The sequence below is a fragment of the Carcharodon carcharias genome, chromosome 8 (genome assembly GCF_017639515.1).
Source record: "Carcharodon carcharias isolate sCarCar2 chromosome 8, sCarCar2.pri, whole genome shotgun sequence".
NCBI lineage: Eukaryota > Metazoa > Chordata > Chondrichthyes > Lamniformes > Lamnidae > Carcharodon > Carcharodon carcharias.
Genome location: NC_054474.1, coordinates 16,196,125 through 16,221,994, shown reverse-complemented (window position 1 = coordinate 16,221,994; position 25,870 = coordinate 16,196,125). Strand labels below are relative to the sequence as shown.

General features: G+C 45.8%; 1 protein-coding gene across 2 annotated transcripts in view; it reads left to right on the top strand.

Annotated features, from left to right (window-relative positions):
- Positions 1-25,870, top strand: part of flt4 (fms related receptor tyrosine kinase 4) — a 229,774-nt gene that overhangs the window by 133,711 nt on the left and 70,193 nt on the right. For both annotated transcript variants that reach the window (XM_041193455.1, XM_041193457.1), the window contains 6 exons: positions 10,473-10,603; positions 17,644-17,809; positions 18,830-18,966; positions 19,462-19,633; positions 21,204-21,321; positions 21,917-22,092. In XM_041193455.1, the coding sequence (XP_041049389.1) occupies positions 10,473-10,603; positions 17,644-17,809; positions 18,830-18,966; positions 19,462-19,633; positions 21,204-21,321; positions 21,917-22,092 (900 nt within the window). The remainder of the gene's footprint in view (positions 1-10,472; positions 10,604-17,643; positions 17,810-18,829; positions 18,967-19,461; positions 19,634-21,203; positions 21,322-21,916; positions 22,093-25,870) is intronic.

Here is a 25,870-nt window from a genome sequence, read left to right as displayed (position 1 = left end):
TCATGACATCGTGAAACCAATATTTGGCTTTCTCACCATATTGTCCACTCACGTCACCGAACACGCTCGACACCAGCGGGCATGGACAATTCTGCCCAGATTGCCTATCAGCGTGGACCCAAGATATCAGAATTTCCTAACCTTTTCCAGGGGACTGTTATTTAATGTGAACAGGGGCAGAGATATGACACCATATCCCATGACCATGGTTTTCTTGGACCACTATAGCCAGGGAGAACAAGTTACAGACAAGGGGGAGACAGTCCATGAGTTTTTGCAGCTGAGTTTCCGTTTGGGAAACTAGTGGAGCATTATCAGCATAGAGGTGTTCGCTGATCCACAAACAATGTGCTTTTGCCTTCATTTCAGTCTGGACATATTGTAGAGCTTGCTGTCTGACCTAGTATGCAAGTAGGCTCCTACCTGCTGGGAAGACAAATGATCAGGAACATAGAGAAGAAGATGCCAAACAGAGTGGGGGCTAGGAGATAGCCCTGTTTCACTCCATTCTTCACTCTGAAACTGTTGGAGGTGGGGTCAGTGCATGATGTCATGAAAGGAGAGGATGAGGCTGAGGAGTTTTGGTGGACAGCCAATTTTCCCCAAAAACCTGTAGACTCCTGCCCTGCTGTTGGTGGTAAATACCTTAGTGAGATCTCCAAAGGTAAAGTAAAGAGGTATATTCCATTCCCTACACTTTTCTTGTAGCTGGCATATGGGGAAGATCATGTCCACTGTAGTACAGCCAGCACAGAAGCTGCACCCTACTTCTCGACAGAGTCGGTCTGCAAGTAGATGGAGTCTTTTAAGAATGACATTAGCAAAGGCCTTCCTCATGATGCCAAGGAGTAAGATAGCCCTGTGGATGTTGCAATCTCTTTTGTCTCCTTTGTTTTTTTGTATAATGTGATGATTTTGCATCACATGTGTCCTAAGGACTCGATCCTTCACTCCAACAGAGGAAGAGGCCATGAAGGTGTGGCAATATATGGGGCTTTCTGTGCTTGAGCATTTCAGGTGAGATTCCATCCTTGCCACATGCCTTCCTGCTTGCTAAGCAATCAATGGCCTTTGAGCTCAAGTGATAAGGGTTCTTCATCTAAATCAACTATGGAAGCTACGGGAGAGTGTCAGACACAGACTGAGGGATGTCCATCTCACAGGAATACCACTCGTACTAGCGTTAGCTTTGGTCAGTGAGTAATTATCTGCTAACTTCAGGAGGACAACTTTGGTGATGATAGAGCCAAGCACCCTATTGATCCCTTTATACACAGCATATAGATTTTTGTCCTCACATGCAGTTTGGATTTCTTGACATAACTTGATCCTCCTCCAACAGAAGGAAGAGATTCCATAATTATCCCCACCCTCAGTGATGGGGGAGCCCAGAACATCCATGCGAAAGACAAGGCTGAAGCATTTGTAACCATCTTCAGCCGAGTGGATGATCCATTCCGGCTTCCTCATGAGGTCCCCTGCATCACAATGCCAGCCTTAGGCCAATTTGATTCACCCCACGTGATATCAAGAAACGGCTGAAGGCACTGGATACTGAAAAGGCTATGGGCCGTGACAATATTTCAGCAATAGGTCTGAAGACGTGCTCCAGAACTTGTCACATCGCTGGCCAAACTGTTCCAGGACAGCTACAGCACTGGCATCCGCCCAGCAGTATGGAAAATTGCCCAGGTATGTCCTGTACACAAAAAGCAGGACAAATCCAACCCAGCCAATTACTGCCCAATCAGTCTACTCTCCATCATCAGCAAAGTGATGGAAGAAGTCATCGATAGTGCTATCAAGCGGCACATGCTTAGCAATAACCCTCTTACTGATGCTCACTTTGGTACCCGCCAGTGCCACTCAGCTCCTGATCTCATTGGTCCAAATATGAACAGAAGAGCTGAACTCCAGAGTTGAGATGAGTGTGAATGCATTTGACCTCAAGGCAGCATTTGACCGAGTGTGGCATCAAGCAGCCCCAGCAAAACTGGAGCCAATGCGAATCAGGGGGAAAACTCTCCACTGGTTGAAGTCATGCCTAGCACAAAGGAAGATGGTTGTGGTTGTTAGAGGTCAATCATCTCAGTCCAAGAACATTGCTGCAGGAGTTCCTCAGGTTAATGTCCTCAGCCCAACCATCTTCAGCTGTTTCCACCAAATACCTTCCCTCCATGATAAGGTTAGAAGTAGGGGCTTTCACTGATAATTGCACAATGTTCAGCACCATTCATGCGAATATACGAGCACACGGACACACAAATTAGGAGCAGGAGCAGGCCTCTGGGTCCCTCAACCCTGCTCCACCCTATCCCCAATAACTTTTCATCTCCTTGTTAATCAAGAATCTATCTAGCTATGCCTTAAAAATATTCAAAGGCTCTGCTTCCACCGTCTTTTGAGGAAGAAGTTCCAAAGACTCTCAACCCTCTGAGAGAAAAAATTTCTCCTCATCTCTGTCTTAAATGAGCGACCTCTTATTTTTAAACAGTGACCTCTAGTTCTAGATTCTCCCACAAGAGGAATCACCCTCTCCACATCTACCCTGTCAAGACCGCTCAGGATCTTTTATGTTTCAATTAAGTTGCCTCTTACTCTTCTAAATTCCTGTGGATACAAGCCTAACCTGCCCAACCTTTCCTCATAAGACAACCCCCATATTCCTGGTATTAGTCTCTGAACTGCTTCTAATGCATTTACATCTTTCTTTAAATAAGGAGACCAGTACTGTACACAGTACTCCAGATGTGATTTCACCAGTGCCCTGTATAATTGAAGCATAATCTCCCTACTTTTGTAATCAATTCCCCTCACAATAAATGATAACATTCTATTAGCTTTCCTAATTACCTGCTCTACCTGCATTTGACCTTTTGTGATTCATGCACTAGGACACCCAGGTTCCTCTGAATCTCAGAGCCCTGCAATCTCTCACCATTTAGCTTCTTTTTTATTCTTCCAGCCAAAATGAACGATTTCACATTTGCCCACATTATGCTCCATTTACCAGATCTTTGCCCACTCACTTAACTTATCTATTTCACTTTGTAATCTCTTTACTTCCTCTTCACAATTTACTTTCCTACCTACCTTCGTGTCCTCTTTATTCACGACTCCAGAGATACTGAAGCAGTTTGTGTCTATATGCAGCAAGACCTGGGCAATATTCAAGCTTGGGCTGATACGTGGCAAGTAACATTCATGTTACACAAGTGCCAGGCAATGATCATCTCCAAGAAGAAAATCTAAGCATTGCCCCTTGACGTTCAATGACATTACTATCGCTGAATCCCCCACGATCAACATCTGGAGGTTGCCATTGACCAGAAACTGAACTGGACAAACCATATAAATACTGTGGCTACAAGAGTAGGTCAGATGCTGGGAATTCTGTGGAGAGTAATTCAGCTCTTGACTCCCCAAAGCCTGTCCACCATCTACAAGGCACAAGTCAGGAGTGTGATGGAATACTCTCCACTTGCCTGGATGAGTGCAGCTCCAACAGCGCTCAAAAAGCTCCACACCATCCAGGACAAAGCAGCCGGCTTGATTGGCACCCCATCCACAAACATTCACTTCATCCACCACCTTCAACATTCAGTCCCTCAACCACCAACGCAAAGTGCCAGCTACAAGATGCAGTGCAGCAACTCACCAAGGCTCCATCAACAGCACCTTCCAAACCTGCAACCTCTGCCACCTAAAAGGACAAGGGCAGCAGACACATGGGAACACCACCATCTGCAAGTTCCCTCCAAGCCACACACGATCCTGACTTGGAAATATATTGCCGTTCCTTCAAGGCCACTAGGTCAAAATCCTGGAACTTCCTCCCTAACAGCACTGTGGGTGTACCTACACCACATGGACTGCAGCAGTTCAAGAAGACAGCTCACCAGCAGCTTCTCAAGGGCAATTAGGGATGGACAATAAATGCTGGCCTAGCCAGCGACACCCACATCCCACGAACAAATAAAATCTTTAAGTTTTTTATTTGTGCAGTATCTCCCTGTCATTTGCATGATTGCTTTTGCTACTTTCAGGCTGTGCAGAGTTTTAGATGTTGAGTTTATGTGGTGCATCATGTTGGCCTTGTTTTTGGATCAATGACTGATGTCATCTCCACTAAGTAGGTCTCAAACCAGACTTTGTTCCAGGTTCCACTTTTTACCAAATGACGTTTCTGTTGCTTCATAGATGATTGAGCTCAGTGACTTCCAAACTCCGTCGATACCAGCGCTTCCTGGTTCCTGGTAACCTTTACACGTGACGGTCTGTCGTGTTTCGAAATGTGAAACTTTTGGGATTCACTCTGCTGCTGACAAGATAGTGGTTGGTGTTGCCATCTGCAGGAATGGAGAATACTGGGCAGGTCGCACCTCCTCTTGGCGACCAGGGGCATGAGCGTGTGCCCAACCTGATCGGGTGTAAGATGGCGCGTGATGACGTTGGGCGAGCATCCCGACATCATCATGCACTCGCACGATATTTCATTCGGCAGATGCCCGCCAACAATTAAGAAGCCTATTAAGGCCATTGACCAATTAATTTAAAGCAATTTTTTGCTGCCCGTCCAACCTTACGGTTGGCAGGCGGGTGAATCGGCCAGTTGGCCTTTGGAGTTTTTAGGAAACCTCGTCCACGGTTTCGTAATTAAATTTGTAAATATTAAAATTTTGGGGCAGAATTTTTTACGCATATGCACGTTAAGGTGAGTGAGTCTGCTGTGCGCACATTTTTTTCTGGATTCTTAAAAACGTTATTCAGTGGCTTAAAAACCTCGGCTCCCTGAGGCAGCTCTGTGCCTTCAGGGAGCTTTCAGTGCGTGCTCCCCTGCGCATACGCAGACTTTTGCGCTCACGCACCTCCGGCACCCCACCCCAGCAGCGCCGAGCGTTTCAGCGTGCGTTTCATGCTCGCTGGCTGTTAATTGGCCAGCCCGTGTGAAATCGTGGTCGGGGGGCCGATCGCGGGTGGCAGACTATTTCCCGACCACTCCTGGGCCCGCCCACCCGACATCCCAAAAATCCTGCCCCAGGTCTAGTTGACGCCAATGTCCGGATCTTGGGCAACACCATGACACCTTGTGGCAATAGCAACCCTGAAAGAAAATGTTGGTCAGGGCACAAAGCTCAAGAGGGCATTGCCTGTTATAAATTGTGCCCATTTCGTGACCACCGAGGCCATGGACCGCTGTCTAACCCAGCATGTGCATTGAAGCCACCCAGGATGAATAGCCTTCCACCATTTGGAATGTTCCTCAGAATGCCACCTAGGGAGTCATATAAATGCTCTTTGTTTGAGATGCTGGCGTACAGAGTTGGTGCGTGGGTGTACATGATGTTCACAGTGCCTCCCATCAGGTTGACGGCCACGGGGAGATGAGCTGTTCCAAGGTTGCTACTGACGACTCAAATTGATTGTGTCAGCCGGTTTCTCATTGTGAAGCCTGGACCATGCTCATGGTGGTCTTCAGCCCTCTTCCCGTGCCAACTGAAGGTGTAATTAGCCTCTTGAATAGAGCCTGGCTCAGTTAATCTGGTTTCTTGTACAGCAGCAATGCTGACACCAAGCATGTGTAGCTCACAGTCAATTAGGGCCGTTTTGTGTACACTTGCTGTGGCGTGTAGGTCATTGTTCAAGCCAGGGTGCACAGTCCTCACATTCCAGCTCCCAGGCTGAAAGGATACCATTCTTTGTCTGCTGCCTAGCCAAGGTATGGTTTCAGGAGGTGCAGACTTGCCTAGCATCTGTACCCACCCCACCCCACTGCCCTCCGCCTCACACCTCGACCTCATAGGTTGGTGGACAGAGGAAAGACGAAAGCCTATATGTCCGGGGCCTAGATGGTTGCAGGAGTTTTCAGAAGGTGCTAACTTGAGGGAACATAGCAAATAAAGAGAGGTAACCTTTCAGCTTGGCAAGATTTAAGAGCTGTTCAAAATCAGGAAGGGCTTTGATGGAGTAAAGAAGAAACCTCTTTCCAATAGGGTCAGTAACCAACGGACACTAATTTAAGGTAATTGGCAAAAGAACCAGCCGTGAGATGAGGAGAAATTTTGTTTATGCAGCGAGTTGTTGTGATCTGGAATGTGCTGCCTGAAGGTATGGTGAAAGCAGATTCAGTAGAAGCTTTCCAAAGGGAATTAGGTATGTATTTGAACAGAAAAAGAATTAAAAAGCTGTAGGGGAAGAGCAGACTAGTGTAACTAATCAGATCATTCTGTCAAGGCACAGATATGATGGGCCAAATAGCCTCTTTCCCTGTTATCTCATTCTAAGATTCCTGCCCACATCAATATCCAGTGATTCCTGTAGGAAAGTGCGTGTGAGGATTGGTCAGGCTCAGCTGCAATGGTTCGACAGTCAAATAGCTGCCAGTGCTCAGGCACCAGAGGGCATTGGTATCTGTGAAACTAAAGATTTCCTGGATTTCAGGGTGAAGAATAATGTTGGTAGGAGTGATGTAGAAAGAAAATTAGTTTAAAACGTGATCAGCAATAACTTGCATGTATGACATTTAAAATGGATCAAGGCACGTCACAGGAAAGTAACGAGACAAAATTTGACACTGAGTCACCGAAGGAGATACGAGCACAGGTGGCCAAAAGCTTAGTCAAAGAAGTAGATTTAAGAAGCATCTCAAAGGAGGTTAGTGGTGCGGAGAGATTTAGGGAGGGCATCCCAGAGCTTAGACAGCTGAAGGCAAGACCACTAGTGGTGGAGCAGTGAAAATTGGGGACGCGCAAGGGGCTGGAACTGGGAGGAGCGGAGATACCTTGAAGGCTTGTAAGGTTGGAGGAGGTTACAGCGATCGGGAGTCGGGGAGAAGTCAGGGAGGGATTTGAACACGAGGATGAGAATTTTAAAAAAACCAAGATCAGAAATTGTTTCCCACTTCATGCACGCCCATTACTAAGCTCATCTGGTGATGTTAACTGTGTACGGCTCCTGAAAGAGGAGGCTGAATCCTCAGCCATGGCTTGGAGCAGAGCCAAGGAAAGTGGGCAGATCCAGTGACACGTAGAGGCGTCGGGCAGCATGATGACAGATGGAGGAAGGTGAAGTTGAAGGTCCTTTTCCTAACCTTTGAACCTCGGTGTGCAATCTGAGTAATCAAAACAAAAGTCACGGGCATGACTGCACTCAGTAACAGGAAGTTACGGCTGTGTGTTTATACAAAGAGCAAAGCCCTGTCCTTGTCGGGGGTCCCCTGGGGGGATTGGACGGGATGTCGTCCTTCCCCATTTTGTTTATAGAGCTGCACTGTCAAGCGGCAACATGGATCCTGTACAGAAAGAAGAAGAAGGAAACAGAATTATATTTTCTGCTGGAAGGGGGAAATCGAATCACGACTCCAAGAATGGTTTTATTGTATGTTTCCTCAAGTCATTGAGAAAACAGATTTTTCAGCGTTGTTTGGTGCAGTTTGACACCAGTTTGCAGCTGACTGTCCAGCATCACACAAACTCTCATCTTCTGAATGAGCTCCGTTGCACTCTTGTTAATTTTAAATTCATTCTGGAGTTTGGGCATTGCTGGCATGGCCGGCATTTCTTGCTCATCCCGAGTTGAAGGGGGTGGCACACTACCTTGCACACTGCCAATCAGGGGCTTGATACAATCTGAGTGGTTTGATTGGCCATTTCAGAGGGGCAGTCAAAAGTCAACCACATTGCTCTGGGTCTAGGAGTCACATGTAGGCCAGACCCCAGGTAAGGACGGCGGATTTTCTTCCCTAAAGGGCGTTGGGTGAACCGGATGGGTTTGTAACCACAGTCTGACAGCTTCATGATCACTTTACCTAATTGAGACCAACTTTTTATTTCCAAATTTTTTAAAACTGAATTCCGATTTTCAAACTGTAATGGTGGGATTTGAACTTGCGTTCTCCAGACCATTAGCCTGGGTAATGTGAGAAATTTTGGTTAGTCTAGACCTCTGTATTATTTGTCTGGTAACAGAACCACTACATGTGCCAGCCAGTCACTCATCCACTTACTTAGATACTTTACCTACAACCAAGGGGCATACATCCAAAAACCATTGAAGGTGGCAGGACAGATGGAGAAGGCTATTTAACAAAACATTTGGGTCTGGATTTTATGGGACGCTGTATTCCCAACCCACCCCAGCTAAAACGTCAGGGAAAAACGAGCCCATGATCCCGACAGCTGCCCCTGCAGCAGTTCAACGCTGGGGGCAGTGTTAATTGCTTCGAGTTGAGATTTCCGCCCCTTTCACAAAAGTCTCCGCCTTGGAGAGCTCCCAGCCAATCGGTTTGGGTGGCACCTCTGTTGTCCCAGCAGTGACACCGGTTGCCACTGCTGGGGCTACAAGCAGCCCCCAGTGCTGAGGAGCTCGGATTGACAGCTAAGTCTGGCCTGGGGTGAGGGGGGATAGTGAGTGCTGACAAGGGGGCTGGGTTCAAGATGTCACATGGCAAGGTTAAAGTGGGGGGTTGCCTTGACGGGATCGGTGGGGGGGTGGGGGAATGCCTCCGATGGGCCAAGGGGGCCCCCGAAGGGTGAGTGTTGGCCGACACTAACCCGCTCAGCTAAAGCTGCCGGGCTTCCCATGTGAAATGCCAGCGGTGCGGAGTAAAGCCCTTGAGTAGCCATTCATTGGCCACTTAAGGGCCTCAATAAGCCCAAGGGCAGGCAAACCATCAGAAGCCTCCCCTGAACCCCCTGTCAAATGTCAGATAGGTCAGGGAGTGCGGGCAAGTAAGCTGTGGGAAGGCTACCCTCTGGAATTTACATGCCCCTCCTTCAACTTCAAACCCAGCAGGCGAGGAAGTATAAAACCCAGCCCAACTCTAGTTAGGCCTCAGCTGGATTATGCGTCTAACTCTAGGCATCACACTTTAGGAAGGATAGGAAGGATGTGAGAAAGGATACAGAGGAGATTTACTGTATCAGGGATAAGGGGCCTCCATTATGTGGAGGAAGAGGAGAAGCAGGGATTGTTCTCCTTAAAACCAAGATGGTTACATGGAGATTTGGTAGAAGTTTTCAAAATCATGAAGGGTTTTGATAGAGTAAATAAGGAGAAACTGTTTCCAGTGCTGAAAGGGTCGCTAACAAAGAGGACACAGATTTAAGGTAATTGGCAAAAGAATCAGAGAGAACATGAGGAAAAGGATTTGCTCAGTGAGTTGTTACAATCTGGAATGCACTGCTTGACAGGGCATTGAAGCAGATTCAATTGTAACTTCCAAAGAGAATTGGATAAATACTTGAAGAAAAAAAATTACAGATCTATGGGGAAAGAACGGAAGACTGGGATTATTTGGACACTCTTTCAAAGAGGCAGAAACAATTCTCTTCCTTCAACATTCATCGCATCATCTCCCATGCTAACTCAACCTTTCCCAGGATCTCCAAACTGTGCAACTTCCCCCGCCCCCCCCGCCCCACACCCCCCCCCCACCCCCACCCCTCAGTCATCCCTCCAAACTGAGGAACTCCTGTCATCTTTATCTCCCCTCCAAACTGCAAAGCTCCTCCCCACTCACAGTCTCCCCCTCCGAACTGCGGAATCTCCCCCCACCCTCAGGCTCCCCTCCAAACTAAGGGTCTCCTCACCTCCCTTTTTCTGATTGAGAGCCCCAGTGTGATAGCAAAGACTACCAATACTGTACGTAGTGTGAGAGGGTGCACTTGGAGCGGAGGAGGAACAAACGAAGCGAGTTCAGATGTGTTTGAATAACATTATAGCCTTTTTAGAAACATTGTTTAAGTGTTTGACATCCAAAGTCAGTTGACATACAACAACAACCTCCATTTTATATAGTGCCTTGAACATAGTAAAATGTCCTGAGGCACTTCATGAGAGTGTAATCAGAAGAAAATCGACACTGAGGCAAATCAATGACTGAGATGAGGGGAGCGATGGCATGGTAGCTAAATTTACAGGTGACACAAAGATGGGTAGGAAATTATGTTGTGAAGAGGACATGAAGGAGATTGAGTGAGTGGGCAAAGATCTGGCAAATGGAGTATAATGTGGGAAAATGTGAAGTTGTTCACTTTGGCAGGAAGAATAAAAAAGCAGAGTATTATTTAAACAGAGACCAACTGCAGAATTCCAAGGTGCAGCGGGATCTAAGTATTCGAGTACACGAGTTACAAAAAGTTAGTATGCAGGTACAGCAAGTACCTAAGAAGGCTAATGGAATGCTATCCTTTATTACAAGAACATCAAAGTAAGAAATCTATGCTTCAGTTATCATGGCCCTGGTGAGACCGCATCTCGGATACTGTGTGCAGTTTTGGTCTCCCAGCGACATTGTCAAGCCAACACATCAGGAGAGGTGCAGCAAGTGTTGGTGGTCAGATGCCAAAGGCAGAGTTTGCGGCAGGGTCGGGGGGGAGGGGGGGTGGGGGAGGGGTGGAACTGGAGTTGAATCGGATCCTCCGTATGTTATTTTATTGTGTAAAATGTAATTGCATCTTCATTATTTTCAGATTTTCAGAACCCATTTTTCAACGCTTCACCCAATGCTACCCAAGCTCCACCAGTATTGATTGTAAGCAGCCCAACGGTTACCGTGCCCTGCCTGGTGTCCATTCCATATCTCAACGTCACTCTGCGAGTGGTGAGTCTCTTCACCGGCATGTGTTTACCACAGGGGTTCTTTGTTTCCAATTTTTATCCAACCGCATCTTACATTTGTCTAGAACCATTAACCGAGTAAAAATGCCAAAGGCATTTCATTGGAGCGTATTGGAGAAAACAGTTTGAGACCGTGGTATTGTGACAGGCCGTAGGAAAGATAATGGAATCTTTATTCAAAGATTTAGGACTCAATCATTTAAGGACTGAGATGAGGAAAAATATCTTCACTCAGAGGGTTGTGAATCTCTACCTCTGTGGATGCTCAGTGACTGAGTATTTTCAAAACCGAGATCAATGGATTTTCTGGGTTTGTGGGATATGGTGGGAAGTTGAGTTAGAAGATCAGCCATGATCTTACTGAGCGACAGACAGGCTCCAAGGGCCTAATGGACCATTCCTGCTCCCATTTCTTACAATATCGTGTCGGAAAATCTCTAAAAATATAACTGGGCAGTCAGCATGGACTTCAAAAGAGAAGGTCGTGCTTGATCAACCTTATTGAATTCTTTGAAGTAGTAACAAAGAAAGTAGAGATTGCAGTCAATCTAATGTGTCTAGACTTTCAAAAGATCATCATAAGGTATGGAATTGTGGACTCCATGATTAAAGTTAGAGCTTGTACAGTCAGGGGCCAGGTAGCAAAATGGTTAGAAAAGTGGCTACAAAACTAAAAACAGAGAGTAGGGATTAAAAATTGCTACTCAGAATAACAAAAGGTGGAAAGTTGTTTTCCACAGGTATCAGTGCTGGAACCACTATTGTTCGCAATTTACATCAGATTTGTCCAACTGTGGGCTGGCTTGTGGTCCCTGATGCCATTCTATGTGGCCCCAGGAGCCACTGTTCAAAATGACAGTAAGACAGGTAAATGAAGTTGAAAATAGAAACATAGAAAATAGAAGCAGGAGTAGGCCACTGGGCCCCTTGAGCCCGCTCCACCATTCAATATGATCAGGGCTGATCCTCGATCTCAACGCCATACTCCCGCTCTCTCCCTGTACACCTTGACACCTTTAGAGTCCAGAAATCTATCTATTTCCTTCTTAAGTATATTTGGCCTCCATAGCCTTCTGTGGGAGAGAATTCCATAGGTTCACCACCTTCGTTTCTCCTCATCTCAGTCCTAGATGGTCTACCCCATATTTTGAGACTATGACCCCTTGTTCTAGAGCTCCCAGCCAGAGGAAATATCATCCTTGCACCCAGTCTGTCCATCCCTGTCAGAGTTTTATACATTTCAATGAGATCCCCTCTCATTCTTCTAAACTCCAGTTAATACAGGCCTAATCAACCCAACTCTCCTCATATGACAATCCTGCCATCCCAGGAATCAGTCTGGTGAACCTTCGCTGCACTCCCACTGTGGCAAGTATATCCTTTTTTAGGTTATCTCTGCAAGGGGCTGCTCCTCCAATCACAGGCCATTCCTCTCCTGTGTTTGCTGCTAATAGGCTCACTAGTGAACACCAGAGGTCATGAGCGTGTTGGAGAGAGAAGGTGCGGTGGTGCCCAGGGGGAGAGAAGGTGCAATGGGCCCAGGGGGAGAGAAGGTGCAATGGGCCCAGGGGGAGAGAAGGTGCAGTGGGATCTAGGGGACAGAAGGTGACAAGGGACCCAGGAGGAGAGAAGGTGACGTGAGGCCCGGGGAGAGAGAAGGTGCCATAGGCCCAGTGGGACAGGAGGTGTTGCGGGGCCCAGGGGGGTGTGGAGGTGGTGGGTGGAGACTCCGGGTGTGTGTGTGTGTGTGTGTGTTTGTTTATACGTGTGTGTGTGTGTGTGTGTACGTGTGTGTGTGTGTGTACGTGTGTGTGCGTGTACGTGTGTATGTGTATATGTATGTGTGTGTGTAAGACAGAGAGAAGGGGAGAGAGTGAGTGCATGTGAGAGAGGAGGGAAGGGTGTGTGTGTGTGTGTGTGACAGAGAGAGGGGGAAGAGAGTGAGAGTATGTGCATGTGTGAGAGAATCAGAGTGAGTGAGCGTGTGTGTGAAAGAGGGGATCAGTGTGAGTGTGTGTGTGAGAGAGAGGATCAGAGTAAATCTGTGTGTGTGAGAGAGGATCAGAGTAAATCTGTGTGTGTGAGAGAGAAATTGAGTGTTTGTGTGTGTCAGTGTGAGTGTGTGTGTGAGAGAAAGGATCAGAGTGATTGTGTGTGTGAGAGAGAGAGAGGTAGAGAAGGAGAGAGTGAGTGTGTGTGAGAAGGAAAGAGAGAGGGGGAAAGAATTGGACAAGCCTGATTTACATAAATGATTTGGATTTGGGAATTGGAGGTATCACGTCAAAATGTAAAGATGATGCTAAATAGCATGGTATAATTAATACAGTTCAAGTCTCACTGCAGGACAGGAATGTAGTGATGACAACTGCTCTGTACACTAGGACTTCTGTTAACTTGCAGAAGTCTTTGTTGTCAAACGCTCACTGCCATGGTTTGCAGAAGTGAGCTCTCGCAGCTGATCTGGTGTCGGGTCTCCTTGTGGTCTTTGAGAGAGCTGACTGCTAAGGTATGGAGAGTGCTCAACATATTCCAGAGTCTCTTCTTCAACATACATGGGAGGTGGAATATTTGGCTGGTCAGTTGTGGGTTGATATCTGAGTTTTGTTTTGGCAACACTCAAGGACAGGCTGAATTTCTTGTACGCAGAATTGAAGAGATCAAGAGTGGCTTGCAAATCTGGTGCAATGGGCAGTAACACTACAGTCATCTGCAAACTGTAGATCATGGCACAGAGGCAACCGAGGTTAAAGAGTTTTCCATTTAGGTGCGGTTTAATACTGACACCAGAGGGAGGCTGACCTTTGATAAAGTGAATAGCTACTGTCAGGTAGATTGTAAATAATATGGGATCTATCACACAGGCCTGCTTGACACCAGTTTGGATTTTGAAGGCGTCTGTTTCAGATCTCTGACTCTGGAAAGTGTAGTCATATCATCTTGAAGTAGTTGAAGGACTGTGATGAAGTTTCTTGGGCATCCAAATCTTTGGAGCACAATCCACGGAGCCTCACGATTTACTGAGTCAAGCGATTTGATCAGGTCGATGAATGCAATGAAGAGATCCTGGTGGTGTTCTCAACATTTTTCTTGCATTTGTTTGGCAGCAAAAACCATGTCAGAGGTTCCTCTGGAAGGTCTAAAGCCACAGTGTGCTTCTAAGACCATCTCCTCCACCACAGGAAGTAGGCGATTCAGGAGAATGCATGATAGGATTTTCCCTGTAGACAAGGTGGGAATACCTTGATAGTTTCCACAGGATGATTTATCCCCCTTCTTGAAGATACTTACAATTATCATATCCCTGAAGACAGGGGAGGGGGTGCTGAGTGGGAATTCTTTTTCCTCCCAAATCTGTTTTAATGTTATCAAAAATCCACCAGCTTTGAAGACCTTGGTTGGAATACCATCGAGGCCACTGGCTTTCTTGGTTTTCATCCATTTGGTTGCTTGTTGCAGTTCTCCTATTAAGGCTGATTCATCGATGGATAGCCTGGAGAGTATCGGCTGCCGCTGTGGATTCACAGTTACGGAGATGGTGAAAATGTTCTTCCCAATATTGACAGATGGTATTGTCATCTTTAAGAAGAGAACCACCATCCTATGAACAAAGGAGATTTTGTCCATTTGACTTTGGTCTATAGATGGCCCTGAACACTTCAAATAAGCTTTGCACCTCTGGAGCCTTCTGTTCTCATCACATGTCCTTTATCTTCCGACTTTGCCTTAGGGCATCAGCCTTGAGCATTGGAAGTGCTGCCTTCATGACTTGTGACCATGGATTGTTCTGCCAGGCAACGAAAGTTGCTCATTTTTGTTCTAGGAGGTCACATATTTCAGCTTTGTTTTCATCAAACCAGTCCTGGTGAGGATGATGCTCAAACCCAATGATCTGGGCACAGGAGTCTAGTCCCATATTTGATCCTGCTGTCCTGGAATTGAGTTGGATGTGCGAAGGTTTTCCAGATTGGCTATGAGCCGCACTTGGAATTCCTCTCTTCGGTCGCTCTGTTTTAGGGCTGAGGCATTGATCTTCCTCCTCTTGGACTTTTAGGCCTTGTGATGTCTTGATGCTGGGTGGATGTTCATCAGCAATTGAACAAGTCTGTGGTCTGTCCAACAGGCATCAGTGCCCCGCATGAATCATGTGATACAGACATCACTTAGATCTTTGATCTGAACAAACACATAATCCAGGAGGTGCCAGTACTTTGATCTAGCGTGCCTCCATGTGGTTTTTTATTATTCCCTCTGACAGAAGAGAGTGTTTGTTATAATAAGGCCGTACTGAGCAAACCTTATCAGCAGGAAGATGCCATTTGCATTGGCTTTTCCCAGCACGTTTTTCCCAATGGTTTTACTCCACTCATCGGAGTCACAGTCAACCCTGGATTTGAAGCCCCTAGAGGGATGATCCTTTTTCTCATGCGTATCAGTGATGTATAAAAGCACTGGAGATATTCCATCATCAATGCCTCTGCTGAGGACCGTCAAAAAATGCTCGTGTCCTTCTTGATGCATGCTCCACGAGCACTCAGGCAAAACTCCTAAAAAATCAGCTTTGATGGACTGGACACTGTTCCAGATGGCTGAAACCATCTCCCCCACCACTTCCTATTTTCTCAACTCTCAAATGGCCAGTGTTCCAGGGGAGGCAAAAGAAATGCATCAGAGACACTCTGGATCTCTCCTTGAAGCACGACATGCCTCAGTGGCATTCACATCGCAGGAACAAATTTAAAAAAAGATCCTTTCTCAGGTGTGGTGCCCAGACTGTACACAGTACTTTCATGACTGGAAGGACTTGCAACTAATCTTTCAAAATTCCAACAACTTGTCCATCAAGGCAGCTCACCACCAACTTCTCAAGGACAATTAGGGGTGGGCAATGATGCTCACATCCCATAAATGAATGAAAAAAAATTTGCACCATGTTTTAAATCACAACATTTTAATGATGAGGCAGAGCAGTGACAGAGAAAATAAAGAAAACCCTGTACTCCAGATCCCACTACCTCATGGGACATCCTGCCCGATGTGTCCAAAGATCTGTGGGTCAAGAATCAACCTGTCTGGTCTCATGAAGACCATGGCAGAAACTCGCAACCCTGGGTAGATATCATCCTCGAATCAAGGGAAAACCACCTCCATCACCAATGAATTAATACATAGGAGAAATGCAACCAATTATAAGAGGATGTTAGCAGATTCATTGAATTGGTGTGTAATTGGTAAATTAATTTCATTTTAGGTGAGTGTGTGATATTGGATTTTGATAGGACAAATAAGAAAGCCACATACTCATTGGAAAGTTAAAATTTAAGTGAGTACAGGACCAAAGGAATGAAAGGGTACAGATACACAAATCACTCAAAGTAGTGACACAGGTTAATAAGATCATTTAAAAACAGCAGAGTACTGCAGGTGCTTTCTAGAGGGATAGAATTGCAAAGCAAAGTTTTATTAAACTTAAATAAATCCTTGCTTAGTTCACATTTTGAGTACTGTTAGCAGTTCTGATCTCTGTGTAATAAAAATGATAATGAGGGACTGGTGAAGGTATGAGGTTATACCTATGAGAAATGATTGAATATGGACTCTTCCTAAGATAGGAAAAGACTGAGGGCTGACCTGACACAGGACTTTAAGATTCTGAAAGAGTTTGAAGGATAAATCGTGCAGACAGGAAAGTGAAACTGAGACAACAACCAGATCAGCCATGATTTTACTGAGTATTGGAGCAGGCTCGAAAGGCTTAATGGCCTACTCCTGTTCCTAAGTCCTATGTTGCTATGTAGAAAAAATGCTCCCAATTATTGGGAGTCCAAAACTAGAGGTCTCTATTAAATGTCCTCTTAACCTTCTCTAAGGAGAACAGCCCCAGCTTCTCCAGTCAATCCACATCACTGAAGTCCCTAATCGCTGGTACCATTCTAATAAATCTCCTCTGCCCCCTCTCCACATCCTTCCTAAAGTGCGGTGCTCAGAATTGGACACAATACTTCAGCTGGGGCCTAACCAGTGGTTTATGAAGGTTCAGCATAACTTCCTTGCTTGTACTCCATGCCTCAGTGGCATTCAAATCTTAGGAACATATTTAAAAAGATCCTTTCTCAGGTGTCGTGCCCAGAATGGACAAAGTACTCTAACTGTAGGCTAACCAGAGCTTTGAACAGTGGGGTTTCTATGTCTAGAATAGGGTACTGTGGGTTGGGAAACTGATTGACGGTGATCATACGAGGCAAAATTAGGGTTGGAAATGTTAGACCCTCGTAGTTTCTTCCCTCCCTTTCAGGACTAAGTCACGACTGCGAAAAATCACCGAAATGGAGAACTCACCAACTGGAGGTAATGGAATTGGGGAGATTGGCATCAAATTCATGGGAGCAATAAATGTGGAAAGAATGTTTGTCATAGCAAGCTTCTCCTTCCACAGCCCATGAGGCCTTTGTACACCCTCCTCTCGATCCACCATTTAATCTTCTCCCACAGCCCATATAGACTAAACCAAATTCCAGAATATTAATCCATCCCCATATTGCCACCATTCAACACTGTTCTGTTCTCCCCAACCACCGAACCCTCGGACAACCTTCCATCCCTCCCCGAGTAGCCTCGTGCCTCATTGGGGATTTGATTACCTCAGTCTGTACTCTCCTTATAACTCTGACCCCTTTTCCATCTAGACATGTCTCTAGATCCAACTTTAAAGGAATTAAGCGGCATCAACTGGGTGCCATTTCCAAATATTCTACCCATTTGGGTTGATGGCATTGGGGATGGGATAGGGAGGGGGGCGCGGGGTGCTGGTGTTGAGTGTGGAGTTATTTCAACTTATAGTTGGACTAAAAATTTGAGCTGTGCTCTTCCTTTAAAGCTCCAATCTTTCCACAAGTAGATTAGAACATAAGAAATAGGCCACTTGGCCCCTCGAGCTTGCTCCGCCACTCAATGAGATTTGTCTAAGCTGCCCCAGTTCCTGCTTCAGTCCATCTAATCAATTTTCTTTTGGACACAATTTGCTAGGGTTATACAAGGACAATTTCCCCAGATGGAAAAAACGTTATATGGAATAATAGAGAGGGGATGATTATCCTTCAACACATGCTAGAAAACTTGTTATACGTTACTTGTGAAACTGTCATTGGTGACAAAACCTATTTTACAGCACCGTACTTCTTCCAGGTTACAGGTAAGATTCTTGTTTCTTGTCTGTTTCTCCCCAGGGTTAAAGTTGCGCAGTCTAATGCATGGAGCCAGTAAACCCTCACAGTCAAAACACTGGAGTTCATTTCTAGAAGGATCAAATTGAAAAGCAGGAAAGTTATGTTAAACTTGGATCAAACCTTGGTCAAACCATACTTGGTTCTACTGTGAACAGTTATGGTCTCCATGTTAAGAAAGAACAGATGTCAAGGCATTGGAGAAAATGCAAAATGATTTACTAGAATAATACCAGAACTGAAAGTTTGTACCTGTGAAGAAAGATTGAACAGGCTGGGACTCTTTTCTTGAGAATAAAGAAGACCATGCATTGACTTAATAGAGGTCTTTAAGATTATGAAACGGTGGATGTAAAAAAAAGATGTTTCCACTTACAGAGGAGATGATAACTAAGGGACGTAAATATGAGATGGTCACTAATAGATCCAAGAGAAAATTCAGGAGAAACTTCTTTACCCAGAGAGTGGTGAAAATGTGGAATTCGCTACCACAGGGAGTGGTTGAGGAGAATAGTCGAGATACTTTGAGGAAAAGCTAGATAATGAGGGAGAAAGGTGGGGTTAGGTGAAGCAGGGTGGAAGGAGGCTTGTGTGGAGCATAAACACCAATGTGGCTTTTTTCTCTGCAGTAAACACTTGTAATACTTTGTAAAAAAGAAGTTGAAAATTTCAAAACTGGGATTGCTAGACTTTTGTTAGGCAATATTTTTCAGGGTTATAAAACCAAGTTGAATAAATGGAGTTAAGCTACAGCTGACCCATGATCTAATTGAATAGCAGAACAGGCAAGAGGGACTGAATGGCCTACTCGTATTCTTATATTCCTAAACAAAAGGAAGTTAATATGCATGAGCAAAATTTCTAGCCTTTGACTTAGGTTCACGAGACAAGGGGAACAATTTTTTGGGGATGTTGAAGTTGTGAGTCCTTGACTAAAATACTGTTTAACTACATGTCTGGCTATTGTTTCTGATCTGTCTTTCCTCAAGGACAAATAATATATAAGTTCACACTGAAACCTGGCCACCCCGAGCTGGTGGTTGGGGAGAGGCTGGTACTGAACTGCACCATCGAGGCGGAATTCAACGTGGTTGTTGACTTTCAGTGGGAGTACCCTGGAAAAGGGGTAAGGTGGCAAGTTTCTGGTTTTGTAACCAGTTTGTGTTATTTTTCATTCATTCATGGGAGGTGACCAGGCTGGCATTTGTTGCCCGTCCCTAATTGCCCTTGAGAAGGTAATTATGGAATAACTAGCCAGAAAAGAGACTGAGCGAGGTCCAGTCCCCAGCATATGCGGTGTTCAAACTCATCAACACAGCCACTCCATCTGGCAAATGCAGCAGACCATTTGCCATTTAGGCTGAAGTCGATTGCAATGCGCTGCTTATAATGCAGTGAGTGTGCCAGCTATTTAGAGCAATGCAGTAAGTTTTCCACACCTCAAAAAATGGTGATTGCCTTAGTAACTTCGCCCCCTCTACCACTTTAAAGATTCCACTAATTTCAATATATTTATTGTGTTTATTAGTGTCTCAGTACTAGGGTGACACTGTTTGTATTCTTGGACACTTTGGCCTATGTACAGGTTGATGAACGCTGTGTTTCTTTTTACCCAACCCAGACTGATCGACCAGTGATGATTTCCTCGCAGAAACGGGAGCTGAACGCAGGGTCAGAGCTAAGCAGCACCCTTGTCATAAACAACGTGACGACAGCAGAGCAAGGCACCTACGTTTGCAAGGCCAATAATGGCTTCAAAATCAAGGAGGGAAGGGCAGATGTCATTGTACATGGTAAGGAAACGTCACTACCCCACTGCTTGAGTAGGTACTTCATTGTTCCCCCATGGTTCAGACTAACATTTGAGAGTGTGTGCCATCACCGGGAGAGAAGGGGATGCCATTCCGTGGCTGCCACTTGCTCACAAGCCCACTTGTGTTTAAATAGCAGCTTTCAGAGCTTAGGGAAGTCTCAAACTACTACACAGCCAATGTAGCACTTCCTTTGAAGTTTGGCCACTGTTGTAATATAGGATATGTGACAGCCAGTTTGTGCACAGAAGATCCCACAAACAGCAATGCGATGGTCACCAGGTAGTCTCCTCCACTAATGATAGTTAAAGGGTAAATGTTGGCTAGGACACCGGTATGGGGTGGGGGGAGCTCTCCTGCCATTCTTTGAAATAGTGCCATGGGATCTTTAATACTCAACCAAGACAACAGACCAGAGCGACAATTTAAAATCTCATCTGGAAGACAGCACTTCCATCAGTACAATGTTCCCTCAGTGCTGCCCCCACAATAGTCCAAGTCTTCCTCAGTGCTGCTCCTCCAACAGTGCAGCACTCCCTCAGTATTGCCCATCCAACAGCGTTGCCTCAATACTGCCCCTCTGACAATGTAGCACTCCATCAGTCCTGCCCCTCTGACAGTGCAGCATTCCCTCATGCGGTGTTCCCTCAGTACTGCTCCACCAACAGTGCAGTACTCCCACACTGACACAGTGAGACGTCCTGAAGTAATGAATTGTGCTGTACAATTGTAAGTTTGTGCTTTCATTCAAAACGAATTCATAATCAAGGAAATAGTTTGTAATATTTTTATTCATTCATGGCATGTGGATGCCGCTGGCTAGACCAGCATTTATTGCCCATCCCTCATTGCCCTTGAGAAGGTGGTGGTGAGCTGCCTTCTTGAACCGCTGCAGTCCATGTAGTGTAGGTACACCCCCAGTGCTGTTAGGGAGGGAATTCCAGGATTTTGACTCAGCGAAATGAAGGAATGGTGATATATTTCCAAGTCAGGATGGTGAGTGGCTTGGAGGGGAACTTGCAGGCGGTGGCGTTCCCATCTATCTGCTGCTCTCTAGATGGTAGTGATCATGGGTTTGGAACGTGCAGTCTAAGGAGATTTGGTGAGTTCCTGCAGTGCGTCTTGTAGATGGTACACACTGCTGCTACTGTGCGTCGGTGGTGGAGGGAGTGAATGTTTGTGGATGGGGTGCCATTCAAGTGGGCTGCTTTGTCCTGCGTGGTGTTAAGCTTCTTGAATGTTGTTGGAGCTGCACTCATCCAGGCAAGTGGAGAGTATTCCATCACACTCCTGACTTGTGCCTTGTAGATGGTGGACAGGCTTTGGGGAGTCAGGAGGTGAGTTACTCGCCACAGGATTCCCAGCCTCTGACCTGCTCTTGTAGCCACAGTATTTTTATGGCTTGCCCAGTTCAGTTTCGGGTCAATGGTAACCCCCCCCCAGGACGTTGATAATCACAATACTAGGGTTGGGCAGCGGTCAGCTCCAGTTTAGATTGCTGCCAGTGTTTTTGTTCACCTCTTGATTTGTCTTCTATTCTCACCTTATCCAGAAAAGCCCTTCATCCGTGTGGATTACGAGAAGAGTTCAGTCATTGAGGCGGTGGTGGGACAGAAAAATGTGCGACTTCCTGTGAGGATCCAAGCTTATCCCCAGCCTGAGATCAAATGGTGAGTAGAATCAGGAAACTTTGGCACATGGATTACAATATGAATGGAAAAAATCTGCACAATTTCATCAGCTGAATATTTCTGTTTGTTTATTTATACGCACATTCTGCGTCCCAAACAAATCCTTTCACAAATATCACCTTTTAATTTACTTTTGTTTTGCTCCTCTACTCCTAATCCCTTTTCCCCTCCCTTTCTCCTCAATCCCTCCTAATCTCTGTCCTCCTCCTCTCCACCACCTCTTTCATCTCAGTCCACCACTTTTCTCCCTCCGTCCTTCGTAGCGTCTCCCTTAACCCCTTCCCTACCTCCTCCCTCTCTTTTTCTCTGTCTCCCACCTCTCTTCTCCCCTCTTCTTCACCCCTAGCCTTCTCTCTAACACCCCCACCCTCTTCCACTCTCTCCCTCCTCCCCTCTATATCCCTCCCCCTTTCTCACTTCCCCTCTCTCCTTCACCTTCTCTCTTTCCCTCCACCCTCCATCCCACCCATTCTCTCCCTCCCCCTGTCTCAATTCCCCTCTTCTACTCTCTCCCTCCCAACCTCCATCAACGTTGGGGGTTGTCAACAAATACTTAATGTGTGTTTTGTTTCAGGCTTAAAAATGGAACACCTATCAAGAAAAGTGCAACTTTTAACAAGGTGAAACTTTCTCCATTGGGTTTGATGATTGTGCAGGTGACAGAGCAGGATGCAGGAAACTACACCATAGAGCTACGGAACAGCAAAGCCAAACTAGAGGAACGTCTCCAGCTGGAGCTTATAGTCAACGGTAAAACACCAGCACGAATTCTCTTCCAAACTGGAATGATCAGAGTAGTTCCCAACTATTTTGTTTTTGTATATCATATCCAGCTCCAGTATTACACATCTTCATGTGTGGCTTTGCGCAACTTCTCTCACTGAGTTACATTTCCACACACACTGACTCTCACTGGGGTACGGGTCCCACACACACTGACTCTCACTGGGGTACGGGTCCCACACACACTGACTCTCACTGGGGTAAGGGTCCCACACACACTGACTCTCACTGGGGTACGGGTTCCACACACACTGACTCTCACTGGGGTATGGGTTCCACACACACTGACACTCACTGGGGTACAGGTTCCACACACACTGACACTCACTGGGGTACGGGTTCCACACACACTGACTCTCAATGGGGTACGGGTTCCACACACACTGACTCTCAATGGGGTACGGGTTCCACACACACTGACACTCACTGGGGTATGGGTTCCACACACACTGACACTCACTGGGGTATGGGTTCCACACACACTGACTCTCACTGGGGTACGGGTTCCATACACACTGACTCTCACTGGGGACGGATTACACACACTGACTTTCACTGGGGTACAGGTTACACACACATTGACTCTCACTGAGTTACATTTCCACACACACTGACTCTCACTGGGGATGGGTTGCACATACACTGACTTTTACTCGGGTATGGGTTCTACACACACTGACTCTCAATGGGGTATGGGTTCCACACATACTGACTCTCACTGGGGTACAGGTTCCACACACACTGACACGCACTCAGGTACGGGTTCCACACACACTGACTCTCAATGGGGTACGGGTTCCACACACACTGACTCTCACTAGGGTACGGGTTCCACACATACTGACACTCACTGGGGTATGGATTCCACACACATTGACACTCACTGGGGTACGGGTTCCACAGGTACTGACTCTCGCTGGGGTATGGGTTGCACACACACTGACTCTCACTGAGGCACAGTTCCACACATATTGACTCTCACTGGGGTATGGGTTCCACACACACTGACTCTCACTGGGGTATGGGTTCCACACATACTGACTCCCACTAGGGTATGAATTCTACACACACTGACTGCCATTGGGGTACAGTTCCACACACATTGACTCTCTCTGGATTATGGGTTCCACACACACTGACTTTCACTGGGGTAAGGTTTCCACACACACTGACTCTCATTGGGCTATGGGTTTGACACACACTGACACTCACTGGGGTACGGGTTCCACACACACTGATTCTCACTGGGGTACGGGTTCCACACACACTGATTCTCACTGGGGTACAGGTTCCACACACACTGATTCTCACTGGGCTACAGGTTCCACACACACTGACTCTCTCTGGGGTACAGTTCCATACACACTGACTCTGACTGTGGTATGGGTTCCACAGCCACTGATTCTCACTGGGGTACAGGTTCCACAGCCAACGACTCTCACTAGGTACAGAAACAGAATCACTGGGCAGGATCTATTTGGCTAGAGCTAAGGAACAAAATGGTGCAATTTACATTGCTCAGTGTAATCTATAGAGGAACAAATTTGCAGGGAATTTAGACAGAAATGCAACAATTATAGAGTAGTTCTAACGGGGGACTTTATCCGAAAATAGACTAAGACAGTCATTGCATAAAGGGCCAAAAGGGGCAAGGGTTCCTCGAGTGTGTTCAGGAGAAGGTAGGCTAGTGTTAGACAATAATAGGGAACCCGTTAGCAGATTTCTCAACGGTGGGGGGGAGAGGGGGGGGGGTGGTGTTGTTCCCATGGCAACACCATCTATTTGGGCATATATGGTGTTGTTAATGCTGAAATCTTTATCTCTAGGCATGCTGCATTTTCTGAATCTGTATTCATTGAACTTAGCAGCTCATGCAGTTGAATTGAGCCTTAATGCCCAAATAGATGGTGGTGCCATGGGATCCCCTCCAAGCCCAGTTCTTGCTAAAAGTTAATCAGTTTTCACGAGAAATGTGTTTTTAGACGGAATGATCTCTAATCTCCTACCCCTTGCATATTCCCAATACATAGATGATACATTTGCCATATCTGAATCTGCAGCTGCATCTAAGAATTTCCTTAGGCACCTTAGTGTGCTCCATCCCATGCTCAAATTCAACTTTGAAATTGAGCAGTCTAACCAGCTCCCTTTCCTCGAAGTGCTCATTGAGAAGTTTGCTAATGGGGTTCTCTATTACTGTTTACCAGAAGCCTACATTCATTGTCAATATTTAGGCATTGGGGTTCCTACAGCTCCAAGCACTATAAAATTGGCCTTATCAACAATCTTCTAAACATAGCCAAAGCATTTGCTTACCATGCAAGCTTGATGTCAAAATAAGGCACACAGAGCCATCCTGCGGGCTAGTGGCTATCCCAATCAGATCATTGATCACTGTGTGTCATGCTCATGTGTGGACCTGAGGCCACCACTTTCAGACCTGAAATGTGCCCTGTTTACCCCAAATTACCCTGGGAGAGTAAAATATCTCAAAAGTGCGAACAGCTAGCCTTTTCACACTCTGATTGTGCAGTGGCAACAATAATCATGTTTTCCAACAGGATACTGTCATCATGCCAAAAAGACATTCTGCCTACCAGGCAAATGAGTAATGTGTTATATGAATTTCAGTGCCAGTGCGAAGCCAGGTATATAGGCTGCACATCCCAAAAATCTGTGTATCGTATCAAACAGCATATCCCTTCAGCTGTTCAGAATAGGCAGAGTAGTGATTGTATTCAATCAGCTCATGTTTGCCTAAAGTCTAAAGTTAGATGTGATTCTGCGATTGGATGACGCTTGCTGAACAATCCTAAGTGTGCTAAGAATTACACAAACAACCAATTTAAGATTATCAGTCAGGCTCTCAATGTGGATCACTTACACCTGCTAGAAGCTACATGTATTCATACACAGGGACCTGTCCTCTGCAGGCAAAAGGAACATGTCCAGGCATTGTACCTTTTTTGCATTAAACAGAAGTGTGGGGCAATAATAGTTCCCTGTTGCATTCTCCATGGCAATGCCTCAACCAATTAGTGTCGACTTGCCAACCAATCAGTACCCTTTTCTCGTGTAGCATGAATTGTTGTTCCCTTTGAAATTTGGCATTCTTGTGTCAGTCCTGATGAATGCAAGACGAAAAGCTTCGACAGAATCTCTCTTTTGTCAGCTTTGAAGAAGGGATAATTTGAGTGCAGCCAAAGTATATTCCCACAAAGGGGAAATATAGGACAAACAAAACCAGAGCTCCCCAGATGACAAAAGAGATAGAGATTAAGATGAAGCAGAAAAAGTGTGCTTATGACAGATGTCACGTGGATAATACAATTAAAAACCAGGCTGAACGCAGAAGATTCAGAGGGGAATTGAAGAAGCAAACAAGAGAAGCAAAGAGAGAGCATGAGTAAAGACTGGCAGCTAACATAAAGAGCAATCCTAAAGTATTCTACAGATGTATAAAAAGTGAAAAGGTGAAAAGTATAATGGGGCCATAAGGGACCAAAAAAGGGGATTTATCCTTGGAGGCAGGGAACATGGCTGAGAAACTAAATTAATACTTTGCATCTGTCTTTACCAAGGAACAAGGTGCTGCCCAGTCATGGTGAAAGAGGAGATAGTTCAGACACTTGAAGGGTTTAAAATTGATAAGGAGGAGGTATTGGATAGGTTGTCTGTACTTAAAGTTGATAAAGTACCAGGACTGGATGAGATGCATCCAAGGATACTAAGGGAGGTGAGAGTG